General features: G+C 41.2%; 1 protein-coding gene across 6 annotated transcripts in view; it reads left to right on the top strand.

The window, feature by feature from the left end:
• nipbla (NIPBL cohesin loading factor a) overlaps positions 1 to 16,656 on the top strand; it is a 70,795-nt gene that overhangs the window by 46,511 nt on the left and 7,628 nt on the right. For all 6 annotated transcript variants that reach the window (XM_066712186.1, XM_066712182.1, XM_066712185.1 and 3 more), the window contains 22 exons: positions 1,251 to 1,427; positions 1,901 to 2,089; positions 3,193 to 3,264; positions 3,357 to 3,446; positions 3,998 to 4,101; positions 4,342 to 4,428; positions 4,951 to 5,182; positions 5,356 to 5,507; positions 5,854 to 5,934; positions 9,169 to 9,269; positions 9,974 to 10,109; positions 10,366 to 10,448; positions 10,779 to 10,911; positions 11,416 to 11,559; positions 12,599 to 12,685; positions 13,055 to 13,275; positions 13,444 to 13,546; positions 13,959 to 14,057; positions 14,155 to 14,301; positions 15,318 to 15,452; positions 15,564 to 15,662; positions 16,114 to 16,167. In XM_066712186.1, coding sequence (XP_066568283.1) covers positions 1,251 to 1,427; positions 1,901 to 2,089; positions 3,193 to 3,264; positions 3,357 to 3,446; positions 3,998 to 4,101; positions 4,342 to 4,428; positions 4,951 to 5,182; positions 5,356 to 5,507; positions 5,854 to 5,934; positions 9,169 to 9,269; positions 9,974 to 10,109; positions 10,366 to 10,448; positions 10,779 to 10,911; positions 11,416 to 11,559; positions 12,599 to 12,685; positions 13,055 to 13,275; positions 13,444 to 13,546; positions 13,959 to 14,057; positions 14,155 to 14,301; positions 15,318 to 15,452; positions 15,564 to 15,662; positions 16,114 to 16,167 — 2,726 coding nt within the window. The remainder of the gene's footprint in view (positions 1 to 1,250; positions 1,428 to 1,900; positions 2,090 to 3,192; positions 3,265 to 3,356; positions 3,447 to 3,997; positions 4,102 to 4,341; positions 4,429 to 4,950; positions 5,183 to 5,355; positions 5,508 to 5,853; positions 5,935 to 9,168; positions 9,270 to 9,973; positions 10,110 to 10,365; positions 10,449 to 10,778; positions 10,912 to 11,415; positions 11,560 to 12,598; positions 12,686 to 13,054; positions 13,276 to 13,443; positions 13,547 to 13,958; positions 14,058 to 14,154; positions 14,302 to 15,317; positions 15,453 to 15,563; positions 15,663 to 16,113; positions 16,168 to 16,656) is intronic.

Here is a 16,656-nt window from a genome sequence, read left to right as displayed (position 1 = left end):
CAGAATCCAACACTGAAATCTTCCATAGATAATGCAATCTTTGTAATGTACTGCTATCGTTCTATAATGCATTCATGTGCTACAATTGGCAGAAACTTTCAGCTTTGAATTTAAATTGTATTAGAAACACAATTGTTAGATCTGTTCTACCAAGGAGAGGTCACACCACGTTATTACGTTTATTATTGGAGTATCATTGGCTGTATTTGTGCTGTGCCATTGCTAGTCTGGTCTGCAAGCGTGCCCTGTGATCTGTCAGATAAGGCTGGATAACATCTGATGTAAAATGCCATTCAATTTGCTGTTCTTGGTTTTAAGTTTGGAGGTATCGGATCTTACAGCTGCATATCCTAACCATAGCTCACTTGTGACCTGACTGCCTCCTCCACTACTCTCGTCCCAGCTTGCATCAGATATATAGGAAGTCACGGTTCTTTTTGAGAATTGACACTGGAAACAACAGCATAAGCGAGATATCGGGGGAGTTGACCCAAAAAGTAATTAGCCAATTAACATCACTGTTGCCAAAACCTTGTACTTCTTTCCAGTTGGGGTTTGTAAATTGGAAGAATAACTGTTTTGTTAAAAGGGGGTTAAAATAAGATCAGACTACAAATTATGGTGGATGCAGTATCAATAATTGGATAGCACTACCTTTTTAACTTTTGATACTCACAAATGGCACTGAACAGACTTTAGAAGACAAAGCTGAGCAAATGTTAATTGAATTGTGACCTGATGCTACATTCTCAACTTTTGTTACAGCTTTAAAAGATACATTTTAAGCCTTTTAACTACCCTGCTAAGGCCAATTTTACCTTAAAGATCGCAGTATTAGAATCGACATGCATAGGTGATCAGCTGGTCATACTATTAAGCTCCAATAATTAAACTTCAGGGCACTGGGCTGCCCAGAGGGTTGTGTGTATTAAATCAAACAGTTAACGGTGAAAACCGTAAGTTCTGAACTTCTCCATGTGCACTCTTGAGCACCCCTTGCCCAAGAGAAGTTGAATTATAATTAGCATTTACACTTCCCAACACCTTCATGTTTGCAATACAACAAGACAACACTGTCTGTCTGTGTGTGTGTGGGCAGGGGGTCTTTGGTGTCCTAGATCAGTGGATGCAGTAGTGTTTGTATAAGAGGGCAAATGTAGTATTGGGGAAATCCTTAAACTGGTTATTGCAATGAAAGGGTCAGCCAGGACTGAGGCCTTAGCTGATGGGCTTCTGGTTTTTGCCTTCAGGTGGGATAGACCAGTCGGTGCTGAAGGAGCTGCCCCCCGAGCTGCTGGCAGAGATTGAGTCGACCATGCCACTGTGTGAGCGGGTGAAGATGAACAAGCGGAAGCGCACCACTGTCAACGAGAAGCCAAAATATGCAGAGGTCAGCTCGGACGAGGAGATCGAGGAAACCGTTGAGTGTAAGTAGAAAACAGCTGGGGAATGTTCATTGCTACAGATGCATCTCAGAGCTGAGCTCATGTGAATGATAAGAGCTGAGCCCATAGTGCAGAGGGGACACACTGTGAGTGGTTCATTTGAATCCTGGCTGCGATGCTCACTCACCCTGTTGATATAACTTGTCCGAAGTGGTTTGGGGGTCTCCTGATCCCGGAGATCCCCAGTCCAGCAGCATTTGTAAGTCCATGTACTAAGAATTTGGAAGAATTTAATTAACTTGCTTAATTCATCAATAAATATGTTCCCAGACTTTAGAAATTGTAGTTTTACGATCATCAACAAAACTAACCAGTGAATTCTCAAAAAGCCAAACCTCCGCATAGACTATAGCATGTCCTTTCATTTAGCCTCACTGCTTATATCTAAGTTCATGAGTTTGACAACTTTTTGATTGTTTTTTGATTTATTAACAATACTTTTTTTGTAATTCTAGCTGCCCGAAAGCGACAACGAAAGGACCGCGACAAGACGTGGGAGTGCGAGGAGCGGGAGCGCCGGGGTTCGGGGGAGCACCGGAAGGGTGGGCACTTCCATGAGGGCCGCAGGAGCTCGGGCAGCCGCTACCGTGAGCGCAGCCCCGATGACTCGGAGGAGGACTCGCCGCTGCCCAGCCTGAGTGACCGTGAGTGCAAACCTGGCCACAGCTTGCTGCGCCTACAGCACTGGAGTTCCTTTTCTAGAGGCGCAGCTGTGTGCGCAGCAGGGTGTCCCCTCGTTTGGGAGCCTAGCTGTTGCGCAGTAGTTTACTCTGTCCAGCTTTGCTTGTAACCAACAGAACAGGGATAGGTGGCCCTTTTCCTAGAGAGCGCTAATCCCGCATGTTTTTCCAGTAATGTGTAATGTTGTTCTAATCTACGATTTTGATCAACTGGGCAAGTAATCTTTTCAGTGAAGTGAAGAGTGACTGGCGAAATCCGGTTCTTGATGGAAGCAGGGTTGGGTTTAAAAATGTCTGAAAACGAATTCAAGATCTTCCTTCCATAATTCCAGGAGCCTTTTTAGTGTGATTGCTGCCATATCAGCTATTTCAGTCGATTTAACATTCAGTCTTCTAATGAACTACTACACATTCTGACGGTGCTCTATATGCAAATTCACATTTAGACTCGCACAGGGTACTTGTAGGATGAGCTGGATTACAGCACTGACTGATTGCCAGCAGGTGATTGGTATTTCTCATACAAAGTACCCCTCCATTATAATATAATGTTAATAATGCATAGAGTTTGGTATCTTAGCGGTCTGTAATTAAGTTAATTGAACTAAACATTGTAATAGGCTAAGGATATATGTAGATTTATATTGGTTGATCTAAAATGCAGCCAATTCCAAAAGCAGTTCCCTTTTATGGACATTCAGGCACCTCCTCAACTTTGTCTCCAGCCCAACAGAAGTTGCTGTGGTCTCTGAGAGCTGTAGGATTTGGCTCAATATTGCAACCGAGCTCTTCAGAGATTTAATTACACCATTAATTGGCAAAGGAGCCATTGTCTGCACTGATTAATTCAGTGATTTGAGGATACACTATGATTTATTAACCCACTAGATAAATGTAAATGTTTTTTTATGTTTGTTTTAGCGTTACAGGTTGAGGAGATAATGGCGGGAAAAAAGGTTGATCTCTCTAACCAATCTTTATTCAGACGAATGTAAGTTTTCTTCTTTTACTCTGCTGAAGACCTGCTCGGGACACCGCTTCTCTGAACAGTTTGCTCTGTCTTTCAGTTGCCAGAAAGATGAAGAAGAAGGAAAAACAAAAGAAGAGGAAAGCGTATGAACCTAAACTGACACCGGAAGGTATTTTAAACTGTCCTTCAAAATAGTTTGTCATTATCTTGACATTAACATCTTCCAAGTGTTATTTATTAATGTATTCATATTTATTCAAGAAATGATGGATTCGTCAACGTTTAAGAGGTTCTCTGCCAGTGTTGACAACATCTTGGAGAACTTGGAAGACATGGACTTCAATGCTTTGGGTACTTGGTTTCAATTGTTTAATGTTTAAATCAGTTGAATTATATTAATCTGCCCATTCTGAAGTGCACTTCAGAATCAAATGCCAACCTCATATAGAAACATTCCAGTGGGCATGCATGTAAAATGTTTTGTTGTAAGATCCAGGCCACAAAGATGGTTAGAAAAACTTACTTAACATCCCAGACAGTACAGGCCACATCCACACTTCCTGTTTGGTTTTTAGCTTCAGTTCAGGCTCAGCAGAACATCATGAATGATTTAATTATATATATATATATATATATATATATATATATATATATATAAATTTAAAACATTGTATAAAACAATCTGTAACAATCCACATGCTGATTTTTTTGTGAAAATGTTGCCTGGCAGGTTCCCATCCTTATTCATGTTGATGTGATCCTTCCAGGCGAGCGAGATTTGCATTTATTTTTTCCTATCTTGGTAGACTCAGTAGTTTTGCACATTTTTTTTTTTTTTTAATTTTGACATATAGAAACCCATAAAACACCTTTGAATTAACACAAAATCACTTTTCTGACAGCGGATGATGATGAAATTCCACAGGAGTTATTGTTGGGGAAGCATCAGCTCAGTGAACTGGGAAGTGAATCTGCTAAAATCAAAGCTATGGGAATCACTTGCAGGGTACGTACGGTTTGACGGTCATGATGAGAAATATGAAAGAACATGGTTGTTGGTTATTTAGTTTATTTAATTGACTTATAGTCTGCATTTTATCTCTAATTTTCTTCAAATTGAATACATGGATTTATTATTGTGAAGGAGAAAGATTGAAAAAAACCAAATAAAAAAAAATATATATATTCACTGTTATAACGTGTTTTATGTTAATGAAGTAGTTACAATAAAACTTTTATTTTACAGCTTCCATCTGATAAATTGGTGAAGGTGTTAAATATTTTGGAGAAAAATATACAAGATGGATCAAAACTTTCCACACTCATGAACCATGTAAGTTGTCTTTATCATTTTTGTTTTCCAATATTTGAATTCTAAAAATAGTATTTTAATTAGATATTGACACAGTAAAGTTTGAATTTGCTTATTGGTTGATATGTATAGTTCTATTATTGTCCCCCTCTATGCCAACTTCACAGTATGCAGTGTCTCAAATATCACAATGATTTAGGATTGGAGAAAAGCACTGGGCAGCTCCTTACAGGCCCACCGCTCCAGCAACTCTGGGGGAAAACATTCTCGATGCCCTACCAGTTATAGGCCAGAGCACCTTTGCTTCCCCTGTGTAGTGTTGAATTACTGATCACATGACCTTTCTTTACTCAATGTCAACTAGCTGTTTATGCATTTAGGAAAAACAAATGTGATGGATAATTAATAATTGACTCCCTAACATGTGGGTTAAGGTGAACTGTATGACACTGGTGATGGTATGTTTTGTGACTTATTTTTAACATTAACAAAAGAGATGGGAGGGAGCATAGCATTTGTCTCATTGCACCCATTTCCTCTCAGGACAACGAAACCGAGGATGAGGAGAAGCTGTGGCGGGATCTGATCATGGAGAGAGTGACCAAGTCTGCGGACGCCTGCCTCACGGCTCTCAACATCATGACTTCCCACCACATGCCCAAAGCAGTGTATATAGAGGACGTCATAGAGAGGGTCCTTCAGTACACTAAATTCCACCTGCAGAACACTCTCTACCCCCAGTACGACCCGGTCTACAGAGTGGACCCCCATGGAGGTGAGCCTCTTCCTCCTGGATTGATCCTGTTACCATTACAGCAACAGGCAATAGGAATACATACTGATCATCCTTTTCTAGGGATTGTTTTTCAGGAAGAGTCCCTTACTCTTCTTTCGAATGACTGATTGCCTTCATGTATAGTTTAACCTTTTCATCCTCCACTTCAACAGGTGGCTTGTTGAGTTCTAAGGCCAAGCGTGCAAAGTGCTCCACCCACAAGCAGCGGGTCATTGTGATGCTGTACAACAAAGTGTGCGATATTGTCAGCAACATTTCTGAGCTGCTGGAGATCCAGCTGCTCACAGACACCACCATTCTGCAGGTAAGGGCCCAACCAGCGCCTGCTGTCCTCTCCCAGGGCTTTTATAATTGCATGGAAGAAGAGTGAGATTCAGGGTCTGACAAGAGTTCTGTGTTCGTACCAGACCGACGTTCTGACATTTGATATTGTGCATTGTGTGTGCTGCTATCGTGCAAGAAACAGAATGGGATTTCCCCTCAGATCTGTGTGTGAAGCCTGATTGTGGGAAATGCATTATCTAGACGTGGTCACAGAGAAAAGCATGTCCTGTGGTTTCAAACACTGTCCTTATCTAGTCTTGCGTCCCCTGTAGGTGTGACACTGAAAATCTGTATTCTCTGTAATGTCTTCCTTTTTCCTTCTGTAGGTTTCTTCAATGGGAATCACACCATTTTTTGTAGAAGGTGTCAGTGAGCTGCAGCTGTGTGCCATCAAGTTGGTGACTGCTGTAAGTAATTTGATGCTTATTAACGAACCTTAATTCTTGAGTAAATGTTCAACTGATTAAGAGAAAAATAAATAAATAAATATATATATATATATATAAAATACAGCTCTGGAAGAAAAATAAGAGACCACTGCAATTTGTTTCTTAAATCAGCATCTCTACTCTACTCTAATTGGAATCAAAATAACTACTGACCATACCAAAACAGTTGAAAAGGAAAGTTCTGAGTGAGGAAAAGAAGGGTTCAATTCTGGCTTTACTGGCAGAGGGATACAGTGAGCGTCGGGTTGCTTCCATCCTTTAAATTTCAAAGACGGCGTTTCAAGAGAACAAGCAGCAGACATTGGGGACAACAAAGCTACAGACCGGTAGAGGGCAAAAACGTCTGTCCACTGACCGGGATGACCGCCAACTCATTCGAATGTCACTCAACAACCGTAGGATGACATCAAGTGACCGACAAAAAGAATGGCAAATGGCAGCTGGGGTGAAGTGCACGGTGAGGACGGTTCGAAACAGGTTCCTAGGGGCAGGGCTGAAGTCGTACAAAACTAGAAAAAATCGCTTGATCAATGAGAAGCAAAGAAGAGCCAGGCTGAGGTTTGCAGAAGACCATAAGGATTGGACCGTAGAGGACTGCAGTAAGGTCATCTTCTCAGATGAGTCCGATTTTCAGTTTTGCCCTACACCGAGATCTGGAGAGACCTACAAGCCACAGTGTCTCGTGCCCACTGTGAAACTTGGTGGAGGATGGGTGATGATCTGGGGGTGCTTCAGCAAGGCTGGAATCGGGCAGATTTGTCTTTGTGAAGGACGCATGAATCAAGCCACGTACAAGGTTGTCCTGGAAGAAAACCTACTTCCTTCTTGTCCTTCTGACAATGTTCCCCAACTCTGAGGATTGGTTTTTCCAGCAGGACAATGCTCCATGCCACACAGCCAGGTCAATCAAGGTGTGGATGGAGGACCACCAATCTCCAGACCTGAACCCCATGGAAAACTTCTGGAGCGTGATCAAGAGGACAATGGATGGTCACAAGCCATCAAACAAAGCCAAGCTGCTTGAATTTTTGTGTCAGGAGTGGCATAAAGTCACCCAACATCAATGTGACAGACTGGTGGAGAGCATGCCAAGATGCATGAAAGCTGTGATTGAAAATCAGGGTTATTCCACCAAATATTGATTTCTGAATTCTTCCCAAGTTAAAACATCAGTATCGTGTTGAATATCAATATGAACTTATTTTCATTGCATTATTTGAGGTCTAACAACTGTAATTTTGACCAGTTGTCATTTTCTGCAAATAAATGCTCTAAATGACAATATTTTAGTTGGAATTTGTGAGAAATGTTGTCGGTAGTTAAAATGTTCATTTTACCCAAACACATATCTACAAATAGTAAAACCAGAGAAACTGATAATTTTGCAGTAGTCTCTTAATGTTTTCCAGAGCTGTATACCATAAAACATGAATTAAATGCTTTCCAAAGATGCAAACAAAATCACATTCAGTATATGGTGAACTACACAATGGATTGAAAACAAGATACCGGTAATTTTGTTAGCAGTCTAAGATTCGATATACTTTGAACTCTTGCTAAATAAACAAAAAGCACTTCAACAAAACTGTGGAAATACGCTGTAAACCAAACCAACATTATACTTCATTAATGCATTGTTTGTCGCAATTGACAGTTCAATCACTGCAAAATATATATATATATATATATATACACACACTCACCTAAAGGATTATTAGGAACACCTGTTCAATTTCTCATTAATGCAATTATCTAACCAACAAATCACATGGCAGTTGCTTCAATGCATTTAGGGGTGTGGTCCTGGTCAAGACAATCTCCTGAACTCCAAACTGAATGTCTGAATGGGAAAGAAAGGTGATTTAAGCAATTTTGAGCGTGGCATGGTTGTTGGTGCCAGACGGGCCGGTCTGAGTATTTCACAATCTGCTCAGTTACTGGGATTTTCATGCACAACCATTTCTAGGGTTTACAAAGAATGGTGTGAAAAGGGAAAAACATCCAGTATGCGTCAGTCCTGTGGGCGAAAATGCCTTGTTGATGCTAGAGGTCAGAGGAGAATGGGCCGACTGATTCAAGCTGATAGAAGAGCAACTTTGACTGAAATAACCACTCGTTACAACCGAGGTATGCAGCAAAGCATTTGTGAAGCCACAACACGTACAACCTTGAGGCGGATGGGCTACAACAGCAGAAGACCCCACCGGGTACCACTCATCTCCACTACAAATAGGAAAAAGAGGCTACAATTTGCACAAGCTCACCAAAATTGGACAGTTGAAGACTGGAAAAATGTTGCCTGGTCTGATGAGTCTCGATTTCTGTTGAGACATTCAGATGGTAGAGTCAGAATTTGGCGTAAACAGAATGAGAACATGGATCCATCATGCCTTGTTAGCACTGTGCAGGCTGGTGGTGGTGGTGTAATGGTGTGGGGGATGTTTTCTTGGCACACTTTAGGCCCCTTAGTGCCAATTGGGCATCGTTTAAATGCCACGGCCTACCTGAGCATTGTTTCTGACCATGTCCATCCCTTTATGACCACCATGTACCCATCCTCTGATGGCTACTTCCAGCAGGATAATGCACCATGTCACAAAGGTCAAATCATTTCAAATTGGTTTCTTAAACATGAAATTGAGTTCACTGTACTAAACTGGCCCCCACAGTCACCAGATCTCAACCCAATAGAGCATCTTTGGGATGTGGTGGAACGGGAGCTTCGTGCCCTGGATGTGCATCCCACAAATCTCCATCAACTGCAAGATGCTATCCTATCAATATGGGCCAACATTTCTAAAGAATGCTTTCAGCACCTTGTTGAATCAATGCCACGTAGAATTAAGGCAGTTCTGAAGGCGAAAGGGGGTCAAACACAGTATTAGTATGCTGTTCCTAATAATCCTTTAGGTGAGTGTGTGTGTGTGTGTGTGTGTGTGTGTGTGATATATATATATATATATATATATATATATATATATATATATATATAGTTAACGTGATGGTGTTTTCAATTAATATGCAGTATATATATTTACTGAAAACAAAGATGCGTAACCCGGCGTTTATTAGAGACCGGCTTTTGTTTGTTGATTATGCAAATCAACCTGGCGAGTATTGGAAGTTTTACGGTATATAGATATATATGCATTGCTGGATAAAGTATTAAAGTTTAAACTTGAATCTTGTCAGGTGTTTTCCCGATACGAGAAGCACAGACAGCTGATCTTGGAGGAGATCTTTACATCGCTGGCAAGACTGCCAACCAGTAAACGAAGCTTAAGGAACTTCAGGTAACCAGCTGGAACTGGTCAAAGATGTCTGTTTTGGCTACTAACTACTTTAGTTTGTATTTTTTATGATTGTTAATTGTACATTAACTTTGTATCCTGTTTAGGATCATCAAAATAGTAATTTGTTTCTGCTGCACAGCTATCAGAATTGGTGCAGAGAGCCTATGCAAACTATCAAATTTCCTGTTGCAAATGTGGTATTTTCACAAATAAAAGGAGGGTTAAAGTGAGGCTCAATTGAAATGAGGAGGAGCTATCTCCTGAGGAGGGTGTTAAGAGGGGTTAAATGTAAGTTTAGAGCCATTATTGGTCAGAATAAATCACCATAATAGGGGCAATTTAGTGTGGACACAGTTGTGATTAGTTAGATTGAGAAGGAAAGGGCCCTTTTTTAAATGGCACATAAAAAGGAACTGCCCAGAAGCAAATTAACTAATCTCTATGGTCAGTGTTCATCATTGTACTGCGCTTCTTAGATTGTGGCACGGGATGTTTCAGAAGGGAAAGAAGGGAGCTGCATTTCCGAACCTTTGTGTGCTAATAGAACAGATCTTTTACATTTGAGATATATTTTGGTTTAATGAGCAGATGCATGCCCTGTTTGGATGTCCAGCTGCAGCCCAAACATGACTAGTAATTCTCAGGGGACCTTTGTCCTTTTGTTTGTTTGTTTACAGCCGACTAATTATTGTCTGTTTGATCAGGTTGAACAGCAGCGATATTGACGGAGAGCCCATGTACATTCAAATGGTGACTGCCCTGGTCCTGCAGCTCATTCAGTGTGTAGTTCACCTGCCCTCGGAGAAGGATTCGAATGGCGAAGATGAATATGACAAAAAGGTAATAATCCAAATGACTGTTGCTGGGCTGGGTGAAGGTACAATACAGAAAAGTATTAGACATCATTTTATGCCTGATTAAAGGTCGAGATTTAATTTAGCAGTGCAGATTGCTCAGTAGAGCATTTGTGATTTATTGAATGCGTACATATTTTCTGTGTTCAGCAGACGATGAAAACCTTGATCCTCATTTCCTGGTTTTATTAGACACCTGATGAACAATTTTCTCCTCTCCCTTAACTTGCCCTTTGGAACAGGTTGATCAAGACGTCCTGATAACAAATTCTTACGAAACTGCAATGAGGACGGCTCAGAACTTCCTCTCAGTTTTCCTCAAAAAGTAAGTTGGGTGACGTTTACTTGCTACTCAACTGTCGTATGGATATTAACTTAATATGTTTTGAAACGGTTATCGTTTTCTTATTTCATGCAGCGTTACTCACTCTATACCTTCTCTGTGCAGTTAGTACTGTCTGGTGGCATTCAAGTGCCTGAAACAAAAGAGGCATTGAACAGTTCATACAGACACATGAATAATACTGCTAGTTTGAAAACATTACCTCGAAAAACAAGTTCACACTTAGTGCTCAGTATACTGTGAAGATCAAAACCATTAGGACACTTGTGTGTTTCTGTGAGAGGTTATCAACGCTCGTGCTCTTGATTGCAGGTGTGGCAGTAAGCAGGGGGAGGAGGATTACCGCCCGCTGTTTGAGAATTTTGTGCAGGATCTCCTGTCCACCGTTAACAAGCCCGAGTGGCCTGCTGCTGAACTGCTGCTTAGTCTTCTGGGCAGACTGCTGGTAAGTCGAGGAGTCTCCCACAGCAGCTCTTTCTGAAGTGTCTGTCCACTGTTTTAATATTTATTTACTTTGGGAAGTCGTGGTTTTACATTTCACATTTTCCTGTTCTTTTCATTATCAATCCTATGAGCCCCACTATTACATTGAAAAAGCTTTCTTTTTGCTTTATGACAAATGCTTACTACATTCAGTACGCAATAGATTTGAGCCATAATAAAAATAAGGGGTGACATAGAAATGCCATTAATATAAAATAAATAGTTTGGGAATGAGGAACAAAAAAACAACATAACCCAAATGGTGTACTGCACTCTCTTTTCCAATCTCAGTGCAACATTGCATTTTAAATTGAAATGTTTCTGCTTTTTGCATCTGGATTAAAAAAAGATTACAGGTTACGGGTGAAATTGTTTCAGTAGAAAACAGGATTTACTGCCTTACTTTCAGTACTGGGTTATTTTAATAATGGTCCCGCAGTCATGCTAACCTTCCTGCTGTCTACAGGTGCACCAGTTCAGTAACAAGCAGACCGAGATGGCACTGAGGGTGGCCTCGCTCGACTACCTGGGCACCGTCGCAGCAAGACTCAGGAAGGACGCGGTGACCAGCAAAATGGATCAGAGCTCGATCGATCGCATCCTGAAGCAGGTAAAGCAGTGAGGGTGGTGCATGACCTGCTGCAGGTGGTGACCCTTCAAATACTTTTGCTGAATATGTAGTATTATCAAGCATCATGTGTTGTCTGATTTGTGAAGGATGCGTTTATATTAAATACATCCTCCTCTTCTTATCCATCTTGAATCAGTCCTTCATGTATGTATTTTTAGCTTGCAACTTAAAACTCCTTAAATCATTTTTCATGAAAGGAGCACTTTCATTTCTTCCACCAGTCAATCATGTAGTCCTTTATAGCGGCTGCAGGCAAATTCTCATTTACATGGGTCCCCTTTCTAGGAAGACTAAATGCACTACAAAGTAAATAAAATGCACGTGGAATAAGTAATATACACAATGTATAATTAACATCAGATATCAAATATTTGCATTTGTTAGTGAGTAACTGGGTCAATTTCAAATGCTGGAATGAAACCACATGGGTGTGTATCAAACCATTCTACAGCGCAATCCAGCAGCCTAGTGCCGCTGTACAGACACGTATCACAGGAGGATTGAATCTTCAGAGCTCAATCCAACTGGTGCTGCTGCTGTTATAATGCGAATAAACAAAAGAGGTGATGGCAAATATGCTTTAAAAAATATTTCCAAGATAATATGGCTGTAGGTCATCCAGAAACCACCTAAGCTTTGTATTTACTTTCTTCTTGGTCATGTCAAGGGATGTAAAGTAATTTTCTGGTACATGTCATGCATTTAGCATTATTTAGCTTTATGTTCATTAAACAAATTACGGAGGGGAGTTGTGCTTGGATGTTATCAAAACTCAGCTGGAAATCCCTCAACTCAGTAGTGAATGCGGCCGACAAGAATGCGTAAAAGTGAAGTCTTGCATTTGGCCTGAGACCAGTGATGCAATCCTCAGACACCACCTAGTCTCTCCTTCATAGCTGTGTGACTGTAGTCTGCAGACACACACTCCATACTAACTGTGTATTTCATAGTGCCTCGACCTGCAGTTGGTGCAGTTATTTTAATCCTCTTAATTTCTCCCGTTACCTCTGTAATGCAGACGGCCGGCAATGATGAGATACAGCAGCTTCAGAAGACCCTGCTGGATTACCTGGATGAGAATGTGGAGACGGATCCATCCTTAGTCGTAAGTACATCACCTGTGTTGCAGTTTGAGATATGAGACAGTACGACTTGAGCGTTATTTAATTAGAGTTTAAGCACCAAATCCCAGTTAATAGCGATTAGTGAAACACGCTTAAAAAGAATTGTAACAGAAGCTGAATGTTGTATTTGACACTGAGGCTTTGATACAGTGGAATGAGTTACCAACAGTTGTGTACAAGGGCTTTAACTGCAATTGCTCATCTGCTGTGAGTGTTTTTGGTTGTAAATAACCACAATTCTGCACACCTCTAGTATATAAGGAGGTGATTCTGACCACTGACTTAATGGACTGCATTCAGGTATGAGACTGGGGTGAACGGGTGTTTACATGCGCCTCCTCGTTCCACAGTTTGCACGGAAGTTCTACATCGCCCAGTGGTTCCGAGACACTACAACAGAGACGGAAAAGGCGATGAAGACGCAGAACCAGAAGGACGAGGATTCGTCCGAGGGGACGCACCACGCCAAGGACATAGAGACCACCGGAGAGATCATGCAGAAGGCAGAGGCTCGCAAGAAGTTTCTCCGCTCCATCATTCGAATGGCGCCATCACAGTTCAGCACACTGAAGTACGGGGCTCATGCCACAGCATTAGCAATCTGTGACTTAGGAATTAAATGGCCAAAAAAATAAAATATGAATGTATTTCTTTTCTAGCTGCTTATAAAAATGTTATTTTTAAAAATGTATGTACACATACCATATTGAAAATAATGTGGCTTTGTTTTGTATCTCAGAATGAACTCTGACACTGTGGATTACGAGGATTCCTGTCTGATTGTGCGATATTTGGCCTCCATGAGGCCGTTTGCACAGAGCTTCGATATTTATTTAACACAGGTACGTGGAAACGTGTTTCTCAGGTCTTGTATAAACTGTCTGAATGGAAATGTTAAAAGGCAGCTTTTTGTCTCTCACATTCCCTAAACTGTAGAGCAGACTGGCATCGTTCTATTTGTTGTATTCCTTCAGTTCAAAAAGTAATGTATTCAGGTTATAGGCTGTAGAACAAAGATGTGTTTTACAAGTAGGAGGAGCAGCAAGCAGTTATTAAAAAACAAATTAACCTTTTTAAGAAGCAAGATCGTAATGGGAACACGGTGTGTGTGTTGAAACAGGATTGACACACCTGTCAGAGAAACTGCTGACATATATTACAATGTTTCTCATGAAATAATTAACGCATCCTGCTGATTTATTACAATATCAAACGGGCTTGAAATAAAGCACCTTGTCACGGCTGTCTTTGCAGATCCTGCGAGTCCTGGGCGAGAGCGCAATCGCTGTTCGAACAAAAGCCATGAAGTGTCTGTCGGAGGTGGTGGCAGTGGACCCAAGCATCCTGGCCAGGGTAAGTCTCTTACTGCTCTCGCTAAACTGCCCTGCGGAGGAGCCGTGGAGGATGCGTCATGCGCAGGGAATGCAATGATGATGCTTTGTCTCCACAGCTGGACATGCAGCGGGGCGTCCACGGACGGCTAATGGACAACTCCACCAGCGTGCGAGAGGCTGCCGTGGAGCTGCTGGGCCGCTTTGTCTTGAGCCGGCCGCAGCTCACCGAGCAGTATTACGACATGCTCATAGAGAGGATACTGGTAAGGCAGCTCTGGCATGACCAGAGAGAAGCAGCGGCATTGCCACTCGCGCACAGCCACTCTGAAAATGTCACTGGTGCTTTTGTATAATTTCTTGGGGTATTTATTTGATTGAGGTTGATTTAGTCCGGGGTGTGTGAGAACTGAAATCCACTCCACGTACACTGGTAATTTAAAGAGGCCAAAGTCAGGATCTCCAGGAAGTTATTTTATTGCATACACTCTCGCACAGGAGGTTTTGTCCAGCAACAGCACACTTAATTCCATCAGCTGAGCAAGGCTTGGTAAAGAACTGAAGAACTCAGTGACATATTTAGCTTCATGTGATGTCATGTGCATTTTACTGGAACTAACACATTAAAATGGTTTCATAGTTTAAGCAACGAAGCCTAAAACGTATTCTCATCTAATGGTTGTTTTACCATTTCTGATGCTGCTTGACTTTTTCTGTGTCAGCCAGAGTGCTAAAACATTCTTAATTGATAATTTATAATTGATAAAAGAAGAGGGAGAAGGGCTTATTATTAAGGAATCACATTTCCCCTTTTTCCTGCATTTCTTTGCATTATTTATTTCCAGTATAGCAAAGAGAGCAGCAGCCAGACTGGGCTGGATGACCTCTCTAGTGGAAAGTTCAGACTTGGTAGTAAAGTTCATTGTAGGTAAATAGACCTGCACTATGCTGCCACCTAGAGCACAGAAATGGACTTTCACCCAGTTTGGTATCTGAGGATGAAGTTGGAATTCTTTGGCATGGTCATTTTTTTCTAGGAATGACAAATGCTCTCTAATTCATTCCTTACCTGTTTAAAATAGATATTTCTGCTAGGCAGTCTCTGGCTTATTACACCACTGGAAGCCTGTTAAACATGATCTTTGTGTTTACTCTTCATACGGACAGTCTTCTGTACTTGTGTTTTTACAGGTTGTCACCCAACGGCTGCTGGCAGGTTTCATATCCTTGAGCTGGTCGTTAGTTCTGACCACAACATGTGTTTTCCGTTTTCTCGTGACAGGACACCGGTATCAGTGTGAGGAAGAGAGTGATTAAGATCCTCCGAGACATCTGTCTAGAACAGCCCACCTTTAACAAGATCACAGAGATGTGTGTGAAAATGATCCGCAGAGTCAACGATGAGGAGGGCATTAAGGTACATCAGAGATGAAGCTATAATATATCATTAGTGTTCAGCCACTTGGTGTGTGAAAGAATCTGCATTTTTGAGACGCTGGTTCAGCTCCTTGTTTTCTTTCCTTCACAGAAACTGGTAAATGAAACATTCCAGAAGCTGTGGTTCACACCCACTCCCAATCACGACAAAGAAGCGATGACCCGCAAAATACTCAACATCACCGATGTGGTGAGTGTCTCACATGACCCCCGCTAACCGTCCTGTGGAAAATATTTCATGGCTGTTAAACCCAGGAGGGAGGAGGTCAGATCTGTGGTTTTCCGCCTGCATACCCCGTAGCCCTTAATTACTCAGTGTGATGAAAGTGTGCTTTACTGGATTGTGTCATGAATACAGCACACTCGGTGAGCCGTTGCTCTAAGAGACTTGCATTGCAAATTTCTAAAACGTACTCAAGATTGCCAAATGTCAGGTAGAGTTTTTAATATGATGGGAGTACAGCGGCAGTAGATGAGTTGGTATGCAGTCGAGTGCCTGGGAAGTTGCTCACTATTAGGACTATAAGAATATTCAAATCCATCAAACTGTTGAATACTTGCTTCATAATGCAAAATACCAAGTGCATGTCAATAAACGTATTTGTTGCAATTCATCATTTCCCCAAATCTGTCCTTCACAGGTTGCTGCTTGCCGAGATACTGGTTATGACTGGTTTGAGCAGCTTCTTCAGAATGTAAGTGTTGCTTCTCCTGAAAGTCATTGCTTGATTACAATAAATCGGCTTGCTTTGCGTTCTCCAGTTTCTGGCATTAAGCAATTGTAATTCATCCTCGGACAGATGCATAAATCACGCAAAAACAGTATTTATCTGTGAATCTCGTCTCCGGTAACACAAGTAGAAGTTAACCTGAGGACAGTTTATTAAAAAAGCAGAAAATAAAGTTTTCAAGTTCACCATCTGTTCAGTAACTAGTTTAAGGTATTGGAAGTCGCCATGAATTAGCCAGTCACATCCAATCCAGTGTGTCCCATCTGTCTTCTCCCAGGCTGCATCTTTGAAAAGAAAGCTTACGGTTTGTTTTAATTGGAACCCAGAAATGCAAATTCATAATTTATTCACATGTAACTATAATAATTAAAAAGATATAATTTAATAAAACTGTTTCAAAAGATGTAGTTATTCTTGACCTTAAAATGTTTTCAGGATCCCTTGTTGCATAAT

The sequence above is a fragment of the Amia ocellicauda genome, chromosome 8 (genome assembly GCF_036373705.1).
Source record: "Amia ocellicauda isolate fAmiCal2 chromosome 8, fAmiCal2.hap1, whole genome shotgun sequence".
NCBI classification, from domain to species: Eukaryota; Metazoa; Chordata; class Actinopteri; order Amiiformes; family Amiidae; genus Amia; species Amia ocellicauda.
This window is presented reverse-complemented; position numbering and strand designations above follow the sequence as displayed.